We start from the raw sequence: 20,995 nt of genomic DNA, 5'->3' as shown, positions 1-20,995 counted from the left end.
GAAGGAGCAGAGACTCTCGTCTGGGATGTCCGAGCTCCTTAACCCGTCTCTAAAAGAGCATTAACAAGTCGTATTGACTCATGGGTCGTAAATGTTAGGCTCCACGTTATTGTCTGGTACAGTTTTGCTTCTCTTACCGAGACAATTGATTTCCAGATGATCAAACTGGAAACTAGAGACCAATTTTATGATTTTATTCCCGTTTTTTGCACGCTTTCAACGTCAATCCAAGACTTTATCTTATGATTCTAGCAGAGCTTTTTCATTAACAAAAAAAACTTTGCTTTTCTGCTAAAGAAATTAAAATGATAAGCTTCCAAACTGGAGAAAAGAGCAGTTTCAGTTTCTCTTCTTTTTTTTTTTTTTGCTCCATGACTACACTGCGAGGTTCAAATCTTTGGTTTCCTCCAGTGATTTCAGTCCAGCCGTTCATTTATCGAGTAATTTATTCATACATTTATTTGAAGCTTTCGCTCAATAGCATCTGACCCCAGCGCCCCATCATCCGACTCTCCCTTCCCCGAGACAGAGAGCGCAAGCGGTCCCTCAAGAGCGAGGGAATGCAGGTCAGAGGCAGAGTTTACTCGGGGAGGGGGCGGGGGCAATTTTCGGAAGGCGGTATAGCGTTAAGCGGGTAATCACAATGTGATGGCGCTCTAGCTGCTGGGGTCATGTACGCTCATGAATGTTAAGGACTGTTTTTAAAAGGGCCTTCAAAATTACCCCCTGATATCAAACGTTGACCTTTTGTAGAAACTGCAACATGCTACGTCGATTAGAATTTCAATGCGTGCAGGTCTGCCAAATTCCACATCCGGAAACATGCTAACCCCCTCGAATGTTTTATGTGCGGATAAAATAAAGTGTATTTATATATAAATGTAGGCTGTGTGGGATGCGAAACAATAGGATGTTTCAAATTAGATCTACTTGTGGTGTAAATTTGAAGTACATGCCCCATAAAACACCATCCGACCTAGATGTTCACTGTCAACGCCTGTTTACCAGAAACCACTAAATCATCCATCACTTGACACGGAGAATCAATACTGCAGTGAGGTTACCAATTAAGCTCCGTGTGTCTTTTAAGTCTGCTTCACAGATCAAAATCTTATGTTCCTATGTTGCACTTTAAATTAAAATACAAAGAGGTTCATAGATCTATTTATAATGTTCGGCATCAGCTACTCTTTCCTTTCCCCCCCCCCTCCTTCACAATAACCCCAACCTTCAAATGCTATGGAACCGCGGGCTTGGAAGTTAGAATACACAAGACTTTGTCACCAATGGAAACTTTCGGTTAACTCGACGAAGCACACATCCAAGGAGCTCGGCTCTTATCAGAGAGCAGGATAATTGTTGAAACAGGTGTAACTGTCGAAGTGTCAGCGTGCGTCTCTCTGTGTTCTGGTCCCCGAACCCAAAAACCTCCGCCTATGACTCCACCTCATAAGTCTTTCACACAACCTTGGTGTGATTTCTTGACAAAAGCACACTCGCTCTCAAGGTGCACTCGAGCGCGATGTAAAAAAAAAAAAAAAAAGGGGGGGACAAAGACAAGAGCCTGAAAGAAGATCGGAGAAGAAATGGATTTCTTTCTCTAATTATGCAAGAAACAGAGACTTTGTGAAGATAAAGTTGGGTGACACAAGGGCACGTTGAGGGACACATTCACTTTAGGAAGATTTTTTTCAAAGTGGGTGGCACAAATGGGATGTTTGTGCTATGAGCTGTGGCTGCTAATTGGTGCAAACTTAATGAATGCAGGGCGCTGTGTGGAGACAGATGCTTTGTGCAATGTGGCAGATTTCAGTGGCTGCGCGTCTCTCTCCATCGCTGGAACATCAAGAAGAGGAGAACATTTGGCAGGTCACGGAATTATGCGAGGAAAAGGGGAAGCCCATGAAGAAGAAAAAAATGTAAACAGTTGTTTGTTTCTTTTTTTTCCCCGTTAATTTATGGGTGACTGTGTGCATATGTGTGTGTGTGTGTGTGTGTGTGTGTGTGTGTGTGTGTGTGTGTGTGTGTGTGTGTGTGTGTGTATGTGTGTGTGTTGAGTGTGAGAGCTAGCCGTTCTCAAGCGCTTGTCTATTTGTTTGAGCCATCGCTTTTGTTTCGGCTTTCTTGCCTCGCCAGCTCTGTGGCTCTCAATTAGCGTGCAAGCCTCAGGGACCTAATTAACCAGTTCAATTAATAAATAATTTTCTTAAAAAAATCCCATACAAGCCATTCTGACATTTGTCAGCCACTCGGGCGCTTTTCAGTCTCTGTGTGTGTGTGTGTGTGTGTGTGTGTGTGTGTGTGAGTGTGTAGGTGTGTGTGTGTGAGAAAAAGGGAGAGAATGATTAGCTTGTTTGCAAGCTATGCTTATCCCCCAGGTGGCTGATGCAGGGGACAGTGCTGTGTGTGTGTGTGTGTGTGTGTGTGTGTGTGTGTGTGTGTGTGTGTGTGGTTGGATGAAGAGGGGCTTACTCGCAGCGCGGGACCCCACAGCAGAGGAGGGGCCCCCGTGACCTTTTATCGAGTGTCCAATCAATAAGTGTGCGAGCGTCCATCTCTTTGAGTTGCAGCCTGAGCCCGGGCTTCTGAAGGCCTGTGGCCAGCAGCAAAGCTGGATGGGAACAGGCTACACACAGTGGGGCGAAAGAGTCCTTAGGGGGGCCAGGAGTGGAACAGAACCAACCGCCTCATGTCATTTACTCATAATGATGTCTTCCTTTAGTTGAAAAGGGAGGGTGTGTGGGTGGGGGGGTGGGGGGGCTGTGTGTCCCAGCTAGCCACCACAGATTCAGCCTCTCTCTTCCTTTGTCTGACAGTGAAAGCATCTTCTTTGGTGTGTCGGAGTAGAAACAGAGCCCCAGCTTTTAGAATCCCGTTTAGTGTTTCTTATATCTATCCGGTCACATGTTGGGGATGGAGTTGTATTTCATTGTTTCTCGTGAACCATAACGTATATATATATATTCCCTTGTGGGCACAATGCGCTTGTTTAATTTGTAGCATTATCTCCAAACGTCGACATTACAGGATCTGGTTGTCACCGGCAAAGAGCCAGCGCTGATGGATCTGACTGTGTACCGGTGTTCATTAAACACACTCCAAACAGCCTTCAAACCGATTCTATTAGTGGCTGCCTCCAGAACAAGAGGCGCCTGAATGCAGTTTTTGACCATGAAATGCTCTTTAAGCAGATGAGCGGGACTTGAAAGATGAACGGGAATTGAAGTTTCCTTTTTTTTTTCTTGAAAATGCCAGCGAGGAGTCAATCACTGGATATCAAAGCGACGGGGACACGCAAGAAAAAAAATAAAATCCAGCGATAATACATGTGGCTGCCCACACTCTGCCGGAGACTGTTGTTAAAGATGGCCGTCGATGGCCGACGCAGAGAGCAGACGCCGGCCTTTTCGGCGAAGCGGGCTAGCTGTCGCTGCGCATTAGCTGCAGGCGTGCGACGACACTTTTGCGTTGAATTCAGACCCTGTGTAGCTGTTTGCGGAGGGAGTCCAGAGACTCATCCGAGACACTCGGCTGACCCGCACTGCCTACAGCGGTCAACATACAGGCTCCCTGGTCTGGCTTCCTCGTGTATATACGTACGCTGCAATTTATTTCTACACCGCTCTACTGAGAATACCCACACAAAATGAAGCCGCTTGACTAAGGAGAAATGTATTCTGGCAGCCGGATGAGAAGAAAAGCGAGTTAAATATACCGGCAGACAAATAGCTATTAAAGTCTGCGTGTTCACATTAGGCATCATCTGCGGTAGTCATTCCTCATCACAACCGGGCTGCAGAGATTTCAGCGGATCGATCGGTAAAGTAAGTGCGTGAAAGAGAGTGTGAGTCAAAAGGGGATCTGAAGGTGGGCTGACAGACGGGAGACACATGGAGGACCTAAAGATGGAGAGATCACTTTTGTTCCCTGTCAGGTTTGACCGAGGCCTTCTCTGCACAGAGGTGACCTCCGACTCCCCCCCCCCCGAGATCACTCCACTCAACTCCACTGTCTCCGCTTTGATGCAAAAGGGGGGTTATTGTGTAAATATTTTTGCTTGAGCATTTGAGCGTCTTAATCTTCCATAAGGTGATCTTTGGAGTGGAGCAACACGGGGCGCTGGATGTTCAGAGGAGCTCCCAGTTGTAGAAAGAAAGAGGGAGCGAAAGAGACAGAGGAGAGAGGGAGAGGAAAAAGAAGGTCTGTGTACTTGCTAGAGTGCTGGGAGCTAGAGTTCACTACGGGGGCGTAAGTGTGTCAAGAAGAGCGCTTTTCCCCCCATCCGCAAGCCCCGGGCCCTCTCCACAACATTAAAAAGCATAAACAGTCAATACTGAATGTAACTCAGAGAAAGAGCAAGAGAGAGAGAGCGTGGAAAAAAAAAGAAAGAGAGAGAGAGAAACAAGTACGAGAACGCAAGGGTTTTTCAAGCGTTACACAACATAGTGAGATCAGAGAAATGGAGGCTGGGCTGCGGAGTGTAGTTGCAAAGCTTTCTGATGGAGGAAGGGAGCCTCTCCGAGTGAATCATTCATTGCGGGCGGCAGGGGTGTGAATATGAAGGGGAGGGTTGAAGGAGAGCGGGATCAAGGAAACGCACACCTGGTGCAAGACAGGGGTCAGATTGGCCCGACACGAAAGGAAACGAGAAGTGGAAAAAAGAGAGAAAGAGAGAGAGAGAACGAGTTGTTTGGCGTTCCTCCGTTTAGACAACAGCGGCGCTTCCATCAGTTTGCTCGGGCAAAGCAGGACAGAATGGAGTAGGTAGCGGGTGCATACGGCGCACACATGCTGAAAACACATGCCGACGATAGGGAGGCTCCTCTTATTTTCATTTTAACTTTCAAACATTTTAGACTTCCAGTTTGAGATGTGAGGGCTTGTTTATCTGTGGCACATTGTTCTTGCTCATAATCGCTCAAGAGTCTAAGAATCAGTCACACTCTCTCTCTCTCTCTCTCTCTCTCTCTCTCTCTCTCTCTCTCTCTCTCTCTCTCTCTCTCTCTCTCTCTCTCTCTCTCTCTCTCTCAGGCTCTCACAAGTTTGTTCAAACGATATCCGCCCAGATACTCGACACCTGGCTGGCTGACTTCAGAGCAGAAATCAGCGGAGAAGTCTGTGTGTCTCTCAGTCTGTTTTTTTTTGTTTTTTTTTAATCATCCATTCAGTCACTCTTCACATGTTGGAGCCTATATGCATTCTGGGGAAATCTTTCTCTATAGACAGATCATACAGACGGAGAGCAGGTGTGGGACGGCTGGCGCGGTACGGTAACCGGTTTGTGCGAGTCACTGTTTGTGTGCATGTGATCAACTACATCACAATGGTTCTTTTATTTATTTTTTGATAAAGGAAGTGACTCTCTGCTAGGCACCACAGGTCAGCCAGGTAAGATTATTTTAAATATCTTCATCCTTGAAATGACAACAAAGAGAAATGTCCAGAGAAGACGATCGCAGAGATACAAATATATAAACAAGCATATGGCGCCGCCTTCATTTTCAAGGGTATCCAACTTATTCACGAGTCGTGGACTATAGTGTTTTCCTCAATAAACACACTCCACCTTAATCCAAAGACGTCCCGGCCCACACACTGTTCTTCATCCTTCAGACGGCGCTCATCTCCCGGTTTACGGCCAAACAAAAGTTACTTCGGTGCAAAGTGCTGTTTGAGCCACTTTCCTGCCAGAGCAAGACTCCATATTTTAAACATTTGGAGGAGGGAACAATATCTATGAAAAGTATGAAATCTGATTTCTACCCCGCGGAATAGGCCGTTTCCTTCTGTTGTCAAACAGAATGACTAAACATGCTCATTCACATGCTCCCATGGTAGGAACCTTATTAATTTATCACTTCAGAGTTATCAGTGCTCTTGTGCGCACACACACACACACACACACACACACACACACACACACACACACACACACACACACACACACACACACACACACACACACACACACACACACACACACACACACGCGCGCGTTTGCTTTTCGATGATTGACAATGTGATAAATTTTATTTGAATATGGCTGACATGAATTATGTAACCGGGGAGACTGGTGGCTTTGTTGCTTCCCTCCTAGCTCTTCGCTTTTCCTCCAAGATAACATACAGTTGATAATTTACAGTAGAACACATTCTGAAACTATAAAGAAAGATATAGCGACAAAGCCCCAAAGGGGTAAAACAAAAAAAGAAGAAAAAACCCAGAGTGCTTCAGTGCAGCCAGCTGATTGTGAGGAGTGCAGAGAAGTGGAGAGGAGAGGGTTCGCGGCGTGGCGGCGCTGCACTGGGGTTAGGTGGTTGACACTTTTGACACTGGAAAGTGCTCGACTTCAGCTCTGATGGTAGCGATGGGGTCTCGGCAGACTGGGTTAGGCCAAAGGAAAAAAAAAATAAACACAAATGAAACAGCACTCGCGGTATCTGATGTTGATCGCCGTGGCGAAAGACAACCTTTGAAAGGCTTGAGGAAAGTGACAATCCTGTGTGTGTGTGTGTGTGTGTGTGTGTTTTTTCCTTGTTGCTGCTCCTCCAGACGGCCAACATAAAAAAAAACACAAAAAAAACCCCGTGTCTGATTGGTTTGAAAAGACTGTCAAATGTCAAGCAGTTATCAAACAGCCGACATGTTTTCTTTTAAAAAGAGAAGCCGGCAGAAGGAAAAGCCTAACCTTTTCGGCAGAGTGAGTAGAAGTCACTCATCCCATCGTGTGCGGTAACTCCACTCGAGAAACACCCTCGCTCTTTACAAGGCTTACACTTTCCCCTCTGATTCAAATCTACCGTTTGTTGACACAAGTTGTCTTCGGCTCAAATGGACGGATCTGTGAGAAAAAAAAAAAAGACCTAATTCCAGGGAATTATTTATTTGCCGGGTTGCAACACAGAGCCGAGAGGACGAACCCAACGTTCCAAAACAAAAATAAATAAAAAGAGTTTGCAGGAACTGAAAATTACGGCATTTCACTGTACAATCAGAACCCCTCACAGGGCTCATGAACAGGCCTCCACCTCAATTCTCGGTCACTTTCTTGATCTATAATTGCTTGGAGGTCCACAGCCTCGCTCTCCTGCATCACGTTTACGTTTCAGATGCGGCCGGCGCAGGTTTTCACGTCATAATCATCTGCCCCGGACTGACAGGAGCAGCTTGCTCAGCACCGGGTGTACAACTGTGGGTTTTTTTTTTTTTTTTTTTTTTTGCTGTTCCACTTCCTGTGGCTGATGTTGTTCAACTCCCTTCACGCAGAGCGGCGCTCGAACCAAAAGGGAGACGGGACGACGGCGTTCTTGATTTTCAAAGCGACTTGTTAATGCCCCTCATTCTCATGAACACACCGCTGAAATCAATTCAATCCTTTTTTTTTCTGCGGCGTTCAAACAAACTTCTGCACAACTTTCACATGAACCTACATTTCTATTCTCATTATTTTTGATTTTTTTTAGTCGGAGAAAAGTCTCTTTGTGCTCGGCGCTCGCTGCGCGGGGGGAGGTCAGAGATCGGGCTGAAGCTGGCACGGATTCAGTGTCTTGCTCAAAGACACTTTAGCAGACTGGGTGCTCGCTGCTGTGGGCCTCGAGCCCAGCTATGCTGCCCCTGCAACCCCGACGCTGACAGTTGATATGAATCTCAAAGACTGTGTTACGCTGAATATTTTTATCTTGCACTGCTGCTCTTGGATTGTCTAAAGAGACTGAGAGTAATCAATGACTCTTATCTCCAAATAGGAAATTACAACATCTCTGGCAATGCTTAAGGTGACCTGCAGCTGAGGGGGAAACGGCAGCCAGCAATGAAAGCATCGGCAATAAAGTGAATGAGCTAATTACTAAAGAGCTGAGATAGAGGCATGTATCGAGGAAATGCACCACACTAAACAATAGTACAGCTTTTTTCATGTGTCCTATATATATTTTAGAGGTAGAGGATGGGGTTTTGAGTTGTCACACACTCCTCTCAGAGTGGTTGAATCACATCAGGGGGGCTGGAGAGAGACTCTTCACTGATATCTCTGAACCTTTGCGTTCTTGAGTCGTCAGTATTTAAAAAAAAAATCCCTCAGAATCCACCTTTATTAACGCTGACGACTCATCTTTTTCGAAGGTAGATGTTTGTTTTTTTTTCTTTTTGTATCCTGCAGCCAGATTCAAAGAGGTCACCTGCAGCCGACGAGGCCACGAACACAAAGGTGAGGCCCGGGACAAACTCTGTGCTCTGGAACTTTCCCTGCATGGAAGGGAGGTGATAATTAACATGAATGTGTACAGCTGGCTCTTTATACCACTCTTGCGCTGCCTTTGGTGTCCTGGTGAGAGGGTGTCTAAGCAGTGCGCCATCAATGGCAGAGGAACAAAGCCAGAGAAAAATATCAAGTCTTTTTCCACAACTGCCTGCGTGCCTTGCACTGCCTTAAGATTAATCTAATTTGGTCTTTATTGAGAAATGGGTAAGAGCAGTTTTGTTTTATTTATGTATGTTTTTTTTTTTTCCTCTCCCTCCTCTGCTCCTTTCCTTTGTTGCTTCTCCTCGGCTGCCTCTGACAAAAGACAGCCAGCCTGCCAAGCCCGGTGTTGCTCTGGGACGGACCTGTCAATCACTCCTGACGGCACCCTGACAACATGTACGTTAAAATTTCAAACGGGACTCAAAGGCGGCGCGTGACAGCGGCGCCTTTGAAAGTGGCTGTAGCGCGCGGCGACAGCCAGAGGAGTACGGGTGGAAAACAAACTAGAAAACAACAGTGAGGAGGGAGAAGAGGGAGAGAGAGAGAGAGAGAGAGAGAGAGAGAGAGAGAGAGAGAGAGAGAGAGAGAGAGAGAGAGAGAGAGAGAGTCAGAGGAAAAAACTAAAGTTAAAAGCAAAACAGTGAAGAATGTGGGTCTTGATGATGGGAATTGGCATTAGATTCTCCCTTGGTGTCTCATTGTTTTTTAATTTGGTTGACAGTCCCCCGAGTGGAGGATTCGGTCTTCCAGGGACTCAGCTGAAGGCCCGCTCTCGCCGCAGTCCAGGGACGGCGGCGCCAATCTCCCGCTCCTCCGAGGCGCCGCTCAGATCAAGTCGAGCCTCTTATGCGTCTCACTCCCCTATCCTTCAACACGAAACAACTGCGCGCGAATGTTAATAACATTCTTGATTCCTATCTCGCGCACCTTCGCTGCACGGCTGTGCAATGTATTCCCAGCAGGAATGGGGGAACCATGCGCCTTCCACCGAGATAAGCCTTTTTCCTGTAGAATTCATAAATCTTAAGATTTGTAGCTTCCAATACCAACAAGAAAATGGACACTAAATTGAGGTTCTGCTTGTCCTGAACGCCCCAGCATGAAATCACCGCGCATCCGCAAACATTTGCCTATACCAGCAAACAAGTGGCACACGGGCTTGAGGACGCACTTTCAAACGATCACCCGGCACAACAACACAAGGCGCGAACCACCGCCACCTCTTCAACGTGGCTAAATGAACGGTGCGGACGGGGGCACAGCCAGACCCCTATACGGGAGAACTGCCATCTCTGCAGTCCTGCAGTTTGTGCACTGATCCTTCAGTCAGCATCCACATCTGCAGTTCAAAAACACACACTGCGCTTGAAACTACTACAAAGCTTAACCGTTCATTGTCTGTCTGAGACTTTGAGCGACCATGCTGCGTGCGTGTGTGTGTGTGTGTGTGTGTGTGTGTGTGTGTGTGTGTGTGTCGAGTCTAAGTTTGTTTGAAACTAGAATTCTAAAATCAGCTCTTACGTGTGAGTGTGTGTGTGTGTGTGTGTGTGTGTGTGTGTGTGTGTTTGCAGCGACCACGTGTGTCACTTCCACAAACCAGTGGCCAGGCAGCATGCGTGCTGGGACACAGGTTATGCCAGCATGTTGGTGATTTTTCTCCATTTCTTCCTCCCTGGGTAAAACTATGTCTAAGCACTGATAGGCCTCAGTTCAGACAGGAGCTATGGCACTGACACACACACACACACACACACACACACACACACACACACACACACACACACACACACACACACACACACACACACACAGAGAGCGACGCACCGCATGAATCCGTGCCATTGTCTTAACTCGTACGCGGGTCCAAGCTTTACTTACAAATGTATACATGCGAGCACACAGAGGCGCGTACGAGCTGCTCAGAGACGAGGCCGCGCTGTGAAGAAGTGAAAGCGGCCGTCCTGCAGGAGCCGATGCTCTGGCTTCTAGTGCCCTCTAGTGCTTGGAACTACCCGGCAAATTACTTGGGACACGTTCTGAAGCTGCTCGACTGTGAGGACACGCTGGGATGCGATTGAAATGTGTCAAAACAACAATATGTTTTATCCAACTTATGTTAAAAAAAAAAAAAAAAAAAAAAAAAGCTTTACATAAGTTTATAAATGAGTTTAATTCTAACATAAAGGTGTCCGTTTCCTGAAGGATTTCGATGAGAGTAAAGAGGAGGGAAGTCATTTCAGAGAAGAATAAATGCATCTCATAAACAATTGAAAACATTAAAATAGTCAGAGCTACTGCTGTGGGCATTTCTGCAGTTCAAAAGAGGCAAATGTATAATTCCACTGATCAATTTTCACACATAAAGTTGATATGTTTCATGGCTTTAACTATTCATATTTAGATGTATTTTACATACATGTTTTGGATTCGTCAACATCAAGGATGTTACTAAAATAATTAACCCATATGTAAAAAAACCGTGAGAGTGAGTTAACTTTGTTTTTTGGTTTTAAAAGTGAAGAAGTTACAACCCTAAACAAAGATGGCTGTGGAACCACATTTCAAACTCTATTAGGAGCCTGTGTGATCTGTCCCATCAAACTGCTTCATGATGAGATGAATCACACTAACTGACATGAACACATTTGTGTCATATTCAAAAAAACAACACTACTGCAGGACTACCTTCATTTGCTCTAAATCATGTCTCTTTATTCTGAAGAACTTAACAGCTGCAACAACAACAAAAAAGAATGAAATTCATTTTCACTTTCTGTGTTTAGTTTGTTCGGCTGACAGTAAAAACATGAATGTTTCTGGTAGTTGTAAAACAGTGATATATATATATATATATATATATATATATATATATATATATGAATACAGTGGTTAACAGTTTGTTTTAACTGGGTCTTATCCTGAGTGCTCATGAGCAAACGACTGCTTCTGGACAAAAACAATGAAATAAAAGCATCCCGGTATGACGCTCTCTCTTTTGTATTATTAATGTGGTGCACAGGAAAGGCCTTTGAAACACGGTCACATTATTAAGGTGCACACGCTCTGCAAACAACATCTTTGTGACTTGATCCGTTCATGTAAGTGGGTAACACACAACACCTTTCTTCCACGTGTTTAATCCCCTCGAATGATTCATTTCTTCAAATCGATCGTGTTTATTGCACGTCATTTCGCAAAGAAATCAAATGTCACATCATGGAACATTGTCCCCTGTGAGAGTACTGCACACTTTTTAGATTAAACAATAGTTTAGACAAAAGTTCTTGCTACAAAAGATTATTAGAGGAATAAAATATAACATAAAAGATTATTTCACAAATCAGTCTTAAGTAAAAAATAAATTAAAAACAATAAATCTTGATATGTTTAACTGAAACCAATACAACCTATTGCATATTTAGGGCAGCTGAGGTCACTCTCTTTCACACTGCGTCTTATCTGCTGCTTCATTTAATATAATAAGGCTTTTGTAAATCATATGCGTGTATTTTTTTTTTTTTTTTTTTTTTTGCGCATGCATGATAGAGCCAGCAGAGGTGGGATTTGAGAGGCACCTCAAAGCTCTGATTATCCCTGAGTGTCTCTGCCCAATAATGTTACCTGCTGGGACAGCAGCACTGCTCCTCTAAATAAATTGCAAGTGGCCTTGGGCAATAAGAGGAACCCTCCTTTGATGTGCCTGACTGCCAACCAGGAAAATGTGCAGGCAGTCAATCAAGCTCTTAAGGCTTTGCAACAATGGAGCCGACCCCGGTTTATTATTTATTTTTTAAATTGATGTATTTCATTATCACAAGGTGTCTACTTGCTGGGGAAGGGAGGGAGGGGAGAGAGGGAGGGAGGGAGGGAGGGGAGGGGGCAGCATGATCAATAATTGATATGCGGTGTGAAAAAGGCTGATTTGCTGCCTCTCCTCTGGTGCGCTTGTCACTAGCTGTTGTCAGAACACATTTGCTTTGATGACAAATTTGAAGAAGTGAACAACAGCATCGCATCTGATTACAGATTTAGCGAGTGGTGGAAGGCAGCGGGCCCCCTTCTCGCCGAGGCTCTGTTTTGTTGGAGGGGCGCTCGGGAGGGTTGGCTGCCGGGCTCCGAGGTGAGTTAGTAGTCTTGTAAAGCAGAGAGATGAGAAGGGGCTTGAACTTTTTTTTGTCATGTGTCAGTAAACAGCGTGACTTGTTTGAAAGGCACCTGGATTACAGGGTGAAGAGTTGCTCTTTAAACCTTTAAAGCTTTCGGGGGCACGGGAGACACGCCACGTCAAAACAGAGCGCGGAGATGAGGAGTGAGAGCCATCGCTTCCCCTCGCGTGTCTGCTGAAAGACGAAGGACTCGTCCTGCTTCTCTTTTTTTTTTTTTTTTTACAGAGATTGGGTCACACTGTGTGGTGGAGCATCTCAAATCGACGCGCGAGTGATTTGAACAAGTCCAGGTTTACCTGAAAGACAGCCTGTACGAGAACACGATGTCTCTTTCACGGTTGGGCCTAAACGACCTGCAGGTCATCAGAATGCAACTAAGGGAAACGCGTCGATGGTGATTTCATTGCTAAGAGTAGTTCTTAATTAGCCTAAATGTTCTGTTTTTTAATTACATGTACAGAGTGGAGATTTAGCACAAACTTTAAAACTAAATCCTGATGGGGGGAAAAACAGTTCAACGCAACAATCTCAAAGACGGGAAAACAAACAACATATCAACAACTCAACATAATTGACAGCTGCATCCATTTGCTCGGTCCAAGCCCCCCCCCCCCCCCCCCTTTTTTTTCCACTCTGTTCTTCCAACACCATTTCCTCTTTTAATTATCCCCCAGCAAAAAAAAAAAAAAGATGGAGCACATCAGACGCATCGCGGTAAATCCTGGCCCTGGCACGGGCTCATAGTGGCTCCTGCGTCTGGCAATCCCGATAGAGCCCGCGCTGCTGGCAGTGACAAGAGAGGGAGGATGCCTGGAGATTTTCTGACAGAAAATAAAAAAAATGGAGAGGATGATCTCTCAGCAAAAGAGAGGTCCTCATTCTACTCCCGGCGTGGGAGGCATTTTGGCAAGCGCTTTTTTCCGATCATACCGCATTTTCAGCACCAGATTAGCCAGTTCTCAGGAGCGGAACTCGCATAGACCCCTTGTTTACACCTCAGTACCACAGTGTTTCTGTAATGACTGTTCAGAAAAAAAAAAGAGCACATTGGAGGCAGCGCGAGCGCGGCTGCTCTCCTATCTCTGCCTACAACATTTTAGGGGTGAGACTTATTGTATATAGCAGGGTCAGAGAGACCATGGTTTGGATTAAGGGAATGTGATTTGTTTTGAATTGAAAGAAGTCTCCTCTGACCTGAAATGTGTTTTACTGAGTGAATTGCACATTCACATTCTAATTAGGTATCAGCAACACGGATGGGTTTTTTTTTTTTTTTCTTCTTTTGGAAGCCGGGGAGATGAAAAAGGTTGCAAGTTAACTAGTGCCGGGGCTGCTATCTGTCAAAGTTTCTCCAATCTCTGCGGGGTGCACATCAATCACCGAGGTCCCCCAACTGACAGTCATTCTGCGGGCTAATAGTGTCGTCATCTCCCACGCGATTACACAGATTGCACAATGAGATCCTCGGACACAATGGAGCCGCGAATCTAGCCCCCCGCTCTGTTCCCCTTCTCCTTTCCTTTTCTTCCATCATTCTGAGATGAAGAGTGGAATGCTCCACAGCGGGTAGCTTTCTTCTCCTCCGGGGGGAACTGAGAAAGCAGGCAAGGGCCTCTGTGATGTTACTTTCCCTTCAGGGTGGGGAGGAGATGTCTTGTAGCGCAGCTAAAGATGATCATTTGAGAGCCTGTGAAACAAGGTTCCCCTCTGGAAGCCACAGAGACGTGGAGAGAGACAGAGAGAGAGCCAAGGTCCCAACTAATGAGTTAGGGTTAGCTGATGTTCCTCGGCAATGAAAACAAGAACAATGACAATGAGTCCCGGTTTAGGCGCTGTATTGCACCTCTGTTACATATGAATGCGGAGGTCAGAGGTCAGGCTGAGTCCCCGCTCAAAGACACCTGAGAAAAGCGAACACTCGCGTTCTGCACCATGCGGCCGCTTGAACACATGCAATGCAGCCAGAGTATGATTTCCCTGTCATTCTGCTGCCCTCTGTGCATCAAAGAGTACAAAGGTTGTTGTTTTTTTTTTTACATACAACAGGCACGATGACAGAAAGCATTAATCTGAGAATGAACACACGAGGACGTTCTACACATTTGCTTCCTATATATACACACGTTCTGATAGAACCTTTCCTGCCGGAGTAAACATTTGCTCAAGAAACTCAACAAAACAAAAACAACATCCCATCTGATAATCTGCCACAATTACGCCGCACGCTGTGATGAAAGGATATCAATGATCTACTTATGTCATAGAGAAAGAGTGCAGCTTCAAACATGAAAGCTATTGAAGCCTATGAGAGTTTCAAGTCAATGAATGATCAAAGGAGCAAAAGCTTATCAACGCTGTTCCTTAACGCCGAAACAGCATCATGTGGCTCTGGAATGCGCTTCCACAGTAGCGGTGTTTTTGCTCAGGAACATAATGGCTATTGTGCTTTCTGAAACCATTTGCCTTTTTTTTTTTTTTTTTTTTTTTTTTGCACAGTCGAAAGCTGCAAAAAAAAGGCACACAAAGTGGAGAGAGAGGGCGCGAGCCCTTTATCCCGATGAAAGGCTAAAGGATGAGGCTGACCTTTCTGGCATCAGCTGGGCTTTGGGAACACAATACATGGCGGCAAACTCGTTCTGGCCTTTTCCCCTTCAGCTCTGGGCTATGCTTACAAGCCAAAGACTCCAAGTCCAAACATCTATCATTTTATACAAAAGACTCAAACACACAGATGCCTCGAACCCCTCCTTTTATATCCCACAAACACACGCACAACTGAGCACTTCTGTCTGTACATCTGCAAACAGACCGGTCTCGTCTGGCATCACAGTACAACTGCAGGCTATGGAAGCAGAAAGAGACAACACATCACTGTAGATTACATCAACGCGAAAAGCTTGACTCGGTCCGCAGTATCAAAACCGCTTTCCTTTAACAGGAATTGAATAACAATTACATTGTGACCCGCACGTACTTAGGGAACATACCCATCCAGACTCGCTTAAACCGGGAGCGACTGAAGAGTGTTCAAAATTTCCACGCTCGCAACATATGAAATGAAATCCCTGAAACGGTGAAGTACTAGTTTAGAGAATGCCCCCCCCCCCCCAAAAAAAAGTGACCTCACCCCATGTACACTTTTTAAAGCTTTGTTGTTGGGGGGCCACACACCTAAAAAGAGCCTTTGTGCGATATTTCAAAAGGCTGCATCACCAGGTCATGAAAGAACAAGGGTCATACAAACACACAGTAGCAGTTGTGTTTTTGGGGAGTGGGGGGGGGGGGGGGGGTTGTCAATTCTATAGGTAAATTCTAGCAGACAGGAGATAAGGTAACCGTGTTCCGCCAGACAAAAGGGAACAGCGGTTGGCATCTGAAAAAGGTAAAGAGCAGCGGCGTAGTCCCCGACGCGTCACAGGCCTCGCCGTCAGCGGGACAGAGTATAAAAGGACCCGTAAGTGTGTCCAGGTCTATGATGCGCTAGACGTCCACAGCCCTACAACCATGGGAAAGGTATGAGCTCGCGACGCAATGTAGAGACGGCTTTTTGACGGAGGGGGGAAAAACGGCAGGATTTGGGAACGTGTGTCGAATAGTGTAACGGGGGAGGAAAACGCAGCAGTGGGCAAAGAGAGGCAAAGTCCTCGATCGAGTGAAACTGTTAGATACAAAAAAAAAATATATAGAACGGACCGCTAACTCTTGACAACTTATTATTGAGAGGAAAAAAACACACTTATAGGTGTTTAAGAGGGACGCGTCGATGGAGATCAACAATTATACGGTATCCAAATGTGACAGATTCACGGTGTTTGTGTGACAGTAACAACAAAGTGGAATGTGTTCAGATTGGCCGAGCACATAATGAGTTCCTTAAATAGAAGTCAGCTGAAGCAATAGTTTCAATCGCCTTGATTTTCACCTGTCAAGCTCTGAAAACAACATAGGAGTGTGCAGCAGACAGGGGGGAGTACACTCGGTGGGACTCGTACAAAAAGTAATTGAGTTTGTTCGAGGGAGAGCAGTGTCCCCTGCAGTTCATTCACGAGTATTGCAACTAGTAGATCTACCTGACATTAACCCCGAGTGATGTACGCTTCTCTCTCTCTCTCTCTCTCCTTTTCCAAGATCATCTTCTACGAAGGCCGCAACTTCCAGGGCCGCCACTGGGAGTGCAGCAGCGACTGCATGGACACCTTCAGGCACTTCAACTGCTGCAACTCCATCCGAGTCAGCGGCGGTCACTGGGGTGGCCTACGAGAAGCCCCATTACACGGGCTACCAGTACATCATCGGCCCCGGCGAGTACTCCGACTACCACAGCTGGATGGGCTTCAACAACTGCGTGCGCTCCTGCCAGATGTACGCCCCTGTAAGTCAATCAAAACAGACAGATGGGATCGGCAGTCCTCTCACCTTGTGCATCAAAGAAACGAACGTCAATCACTGGCCTTTTGATGTCATTAACAGAAACTCAGGCTAGGTCAGAGCATGAAAGTCTCTGTTGCGAAGGCCCACAAGGAGACCCAGTCAGCCTTTAAAAAAAGGGAATATGACACACCCCCCCATAAGACTTGGCGCCTTCATTCTAATTCTCACATTGAGTGTTTCTGGCAGTTAAGCGAGAGAAATTTAATTCCGTCGTGCTCCAAAAGAGCCGGTGCTCATTCTCATCCGTAGCAAGTAAGCATGTAAGTAAGTGTAGAAGCACTCCCTTGAATTTAAAGTTAAAGACATCAACTCAGGGTCGAAAGCTCTCTCTCTCTCTCTCTCTCTCTCTCCTCTCCCTCTCTCCTCTCTCTCTCTCTCCTCTCTCTCTCTCTCTCTCTCTCTCTCTCTCTCTCTCTCTCTCTCTCTCTCTCTCTCTCTCTCTCTCTCTCTCTCTCTCTCTCTATAATAATTGATGTTCTGGTTTCTTTTCGCACACAGTATAGAGGATCCTACAAGATGAGGATCTACAACAGGCCCGACATGATGGGACACACGATGGAGTTCATGGACGACTGCCCCAACCTGTACGATCGCTTCCGCTACCGTGACATTTACTCCTGCAACATCGTGGAGGGCTTCTGGATCTTCTACGAACATCCCAACTACAGGGGACGCCAGTACTTCCTGCGCCCGGAGAGTACAGGGCCTGCGGCGACTGGGGCTGCCACAACCCATGGTGGGCTCGTTCAGGAGGATGAGGACCGTCATGTAAACTCTGTCCCGTGCAAACCCGCAACTCAAATAAAAAAAAAAACCTTCATTTCAAATAACTATGTGCTTCGTGAGCTTATTTGAACACGTGAGCCTGTTGCTGCTTAATGATCCATGTCACACTGAAACAAACACAACCGTCTCTCTGTGTGCTGCCCTCCTGTCCGCCCAGTCTGCATGGAGGTTTCTGGCTTTCATGCCAATAAAAAGGCAGATGTTGCAACTCTTATTGTAGCCCTTTGAGAAAGTGCAGTTGTACAGTATTTTCTATAGACGGACGTGGCTTTGACAGGAGGACAAAGCGGCTTGCTGCAGCAGCTCACCAGGCCTATTAGTGCTCTGCGGTCCACACAGCCGACTGCGCTGACGCGACAAAGCCTTTGTTTCACATTTGCAAAGCTCTGATCCCAGCAGGGTCTATAAAGAGGCCCGGTACGGCCCGACATCTGGTCTGGACTGAACTTAACACGGTTACAATGGGCAAGGTAAGCAAGCAATTTAAAATCTATACAGGAAAAGCAACTAGAGTGTGTAGCGTGTTGATCATTTGCATCTAAAGGGTAAATAAGCTGCATAGAGACGCTGAAAAATAAATTCCTTTTGTCACGTAAAGATGTGGAAGACCTTCGCTGAGTGATAACTTAACCTCGCGTGGGAAGAATTACCATATTTACATACAGGAGAGTAAGCTAGAGATGGCGAATAGCTGCACAATAAGACTTAGTTATGCTTAATTAAATGAGTCTTCTGCCGAGGATAGTAAAACATTGAGATTATTCGACTGAACTTGGAGTCCTAATTCCTGTACAAAAAAAAAGAAAAAAAAAAAATGGGCCAAGATTTTATTTTCTCTTCATTAAAATATACCACATGCTGTTCAGTATTTTATCAAACTTTGCTTCTGGTGCAGCATTTGGGACATTTCTTCATACTCCCTTAAGCTCATCTATTTCAGAATTGCAGTTATTTTGCACAAGAACTTTGTTTGACAAAAGCTTACTTGGAAACCTGGCTGAGAATATGAAATGCTTATGGTTCTGAATCTAAATGAGACTAAAAGTTAGCTTTGTCGAAGAGTCTGCAGAGTTGGAAAACGCAACTAATATCATCACCCGTGGTGATATATAAACCGTCCGCCCATTCTTCACCTGCAGGTCATCTTCTACGAAGAGAAGAACTTCCAGGGTCGTCACTATGAGTGCAACAGCGACAGTCCCGAGATGCAGAACCACTTCAGCCGCTGCAACTCGATAAGAGTGGACAGCGGTTGCTGGGTGGCCTACGAGAAGCCCAACTACGGCGGCTACCAGTACATGCTGCACAAGGGCGAGTACCCCGACTACCAGCGCTGGGCGGGCTTCAACGACTGCATCCGCTCCTGCCGCATGGTGCCGCCTGTGAGTTTGAACTTTGACCCCCCCCCCCCCCCCCCCCCCCCCGCTGTTTGCAGCAATGTTCTCACTAAAAGTTGAATTAAAGTTGAATACACGCTTATGTTAAATGATGCTATCATCATTTCCTCCCTAGTACAACGGGAGCTACAGGATGAAGATCTTCGAGCGGTCTGACTTTGGGGGTCAGAATCTGGAGCTGATGGACGACTGTCCGGATCTGAACGAGCGCTTCCACACCCGCGACATCTCCTCCGTGAACGTCATGGAGGGCTACTGGATACTGCATGAACACCCCAATTACAGGGGACGCCAGTACTTCCTGCGCCCCGGGGAGTACAGGAGGCACAGCGAGTGGGGAAGCAACAGCCCCACCATCGGCTCTCTGAGGCGCATCACTGAGCTCAACTGATTCCCATCTTCTTCTTCTTCTTCTTTTTTTAATCCTTGCTGAGCCCCGCTGTTAAACTCCCCGCCCTCTTGTCCCCTTAATGCCAGCACTGTTTCAGTGTGGTCTGATGTTGGGTTCTGGTTCTGTCGGGTAGCTTTGCATTGTTGGGTGAAGTTCCTTCCTTCTCCAGCTCAGAGCTCAAGCAACGCTCGATAAATAGCGATGATCGTTTTTTTTTTTTTTTTTGCTTTGGTTGTCCCAGAGCAAGAATGATTTGCGTCGCCGGTCCCCAACCTCCTGTCCTACTGGAATCACAATAAAAGAAAACTTGATGAAAGTCAACTAAAGGGAGCCTTTGTTCATTTCCTATTGGCTACTGCAGCTGTCACTATAAACAGATCAGGGGGATATGACTTTTCATAAATCTGAGGGATATTTCTCTCTTTAGTACGATGATTGAACTTAGCTTCATCAGGCCACAGAAGTCAGATCCTAATGTACCCACCGAGGTCCTAGACCGAGAGTTTCTACAGTTTGCCGCGATATTGTCATCCCGCATACACAAAGAAAAAATTATCAAGGAAACAGAAGCTTATTCTTTTGAAGTTCGATATTAAAGACCAAAAAAAAAAAAGGGTATCTGAGGATGAGCGTGTAGGAGTCTTTACGAGATCACATGGTACAGAGTAAGCGCGTTGGGTCCATGAAAGATGCCCATATTAGATCCACATCACAGGACCGGCGCCAACTCAAAGAGCTGGAGTCAAAGTGGTCTGGTATTAGCCCGGAGCATCAAGCTCTCTCAGAACAAAAAAAAAAAACAAAAACCCAGTCCGCATCCCTGCTCATGCATTTTTCATCAGCCCAAGATACTGAACCCTATCAGAAATAAATATCAATTATTGAAATTGTTAATTAGACGACCGCATAATTGGCAAAGATGAATAAATAACTTTGACCATTAATTATTGATTTAAAAAAAAATAATTTTTAAGCCCAGTGGGGAGTGCATTTGAGTGTCTCTTAAGATCAAGCACAACAAGAAATGTGACTTTTGGCCTTGAGTAATGTCCAATTAAAGGATTGTCGGCTTTGCTGTACAAGTCCAGTGATTTGCCCTCATCGTTCTTTTTATATCTGTGGACAACGTCAACGGGGGAACTGATCAGCTGGGGTCTGGGGGGGGGGGGGCAACGCCAGATCAGAGATGAGAGGCTGCCAGTTCTCAGCCATAAATAGAAGTTAATCTAAGATCACAAAGGGGCAGCGCCTCCAAATATGAACCGAATTCAGGAAGTAAGCGCTTCAGACGTGCACAGGTCACAGAAAACAGGTGGTTTAAAGCGCGTGGTTACAACCCTGCAGAAGCAAACCACCTGAACACTTTGCAAACAGCCTGGTTTTAACATTCAGTACAGTCATATTGCCCAAGCTACTCGTTCTACTGCAGTTTCTACTTATAGCATCAATGCAATCCGTCCTAAATTCAGCTTTTAGGAGACATGGGTTGGTTCATTGGCAGAGGACAGACTGATCAAAAACATCACGGCAATGTAAGATAAGTTGTACTCAAACCTGGATCACGAGACACTTTGGGAACGGT

At 45.8% G+C, this 20,995-nt stretch overlaps 2 protein-coding genes across 2 annotated transcripts; both read left to right on the top strand.

The window, feature by feature from the left end:
- Window positions 1–15,912: 15,912 nt before the first annotated feature.
- Window positions 15,913–17,611, top strand: crygmxl2 (crystallin, gamma MX, like 2). Its single transcript, XM_068729184.1, is given in 6 exon segments — window positions 15,913–15,921; window positions 16,537–16,656; window positions 16,658–16,780; window positions 17,338–17,524; window positions 17,527–17,568; window positions 17,571–17,611. Coding segments are annotated over 6 exon segments (522 nt in total).
- A 475-nt stretch (window positions 17,612–18,086) lies between these two features.
- On the top strand, window positions 18,087–19,581 carry crygmx (crystallin, gamma MX). The gene is made up of 3 exons (XM_068729182.1): window positions 18,087–18,095; window positions 18,735–19,007; window positions 19,138–19,581. The coding sequence occupies exons 1-3, from the start codon at window positions 18,087–18,089 to the stop codon at window positions 19,411–19,413; spliced, it is 558 nt and encodes a 185-aa protein (XP_068585283.1). The 3' UTR covers window positions 19,414–19,581.
- The last annotated feature ends 1,414 nt before the right edge of the window (window positions 19,582–20,995 follow it).

Source organism: Cebidichthys violaceus, unplaced genomic scaffold (genome assembly GCF_023349555.1).
Source record: "Cebidichthys violaceus isolate CVI_PGR_0920_01 unplaced genomic scaffold, fCebVio1.0.p SCAF_45, whole genome shotgun sequence".
NCBI classification, from domain to species: Eukaryota; Metazoa; Chordata; class Actinopteri; order Perciformes; family Stichaeidae; genus Cebidichthys; species Cebidichthys violaceus.
Note: the sequence above shows the minus strand (reverse complement) of the source record. Positions and strands in the feature narration are given on the sequence as shown.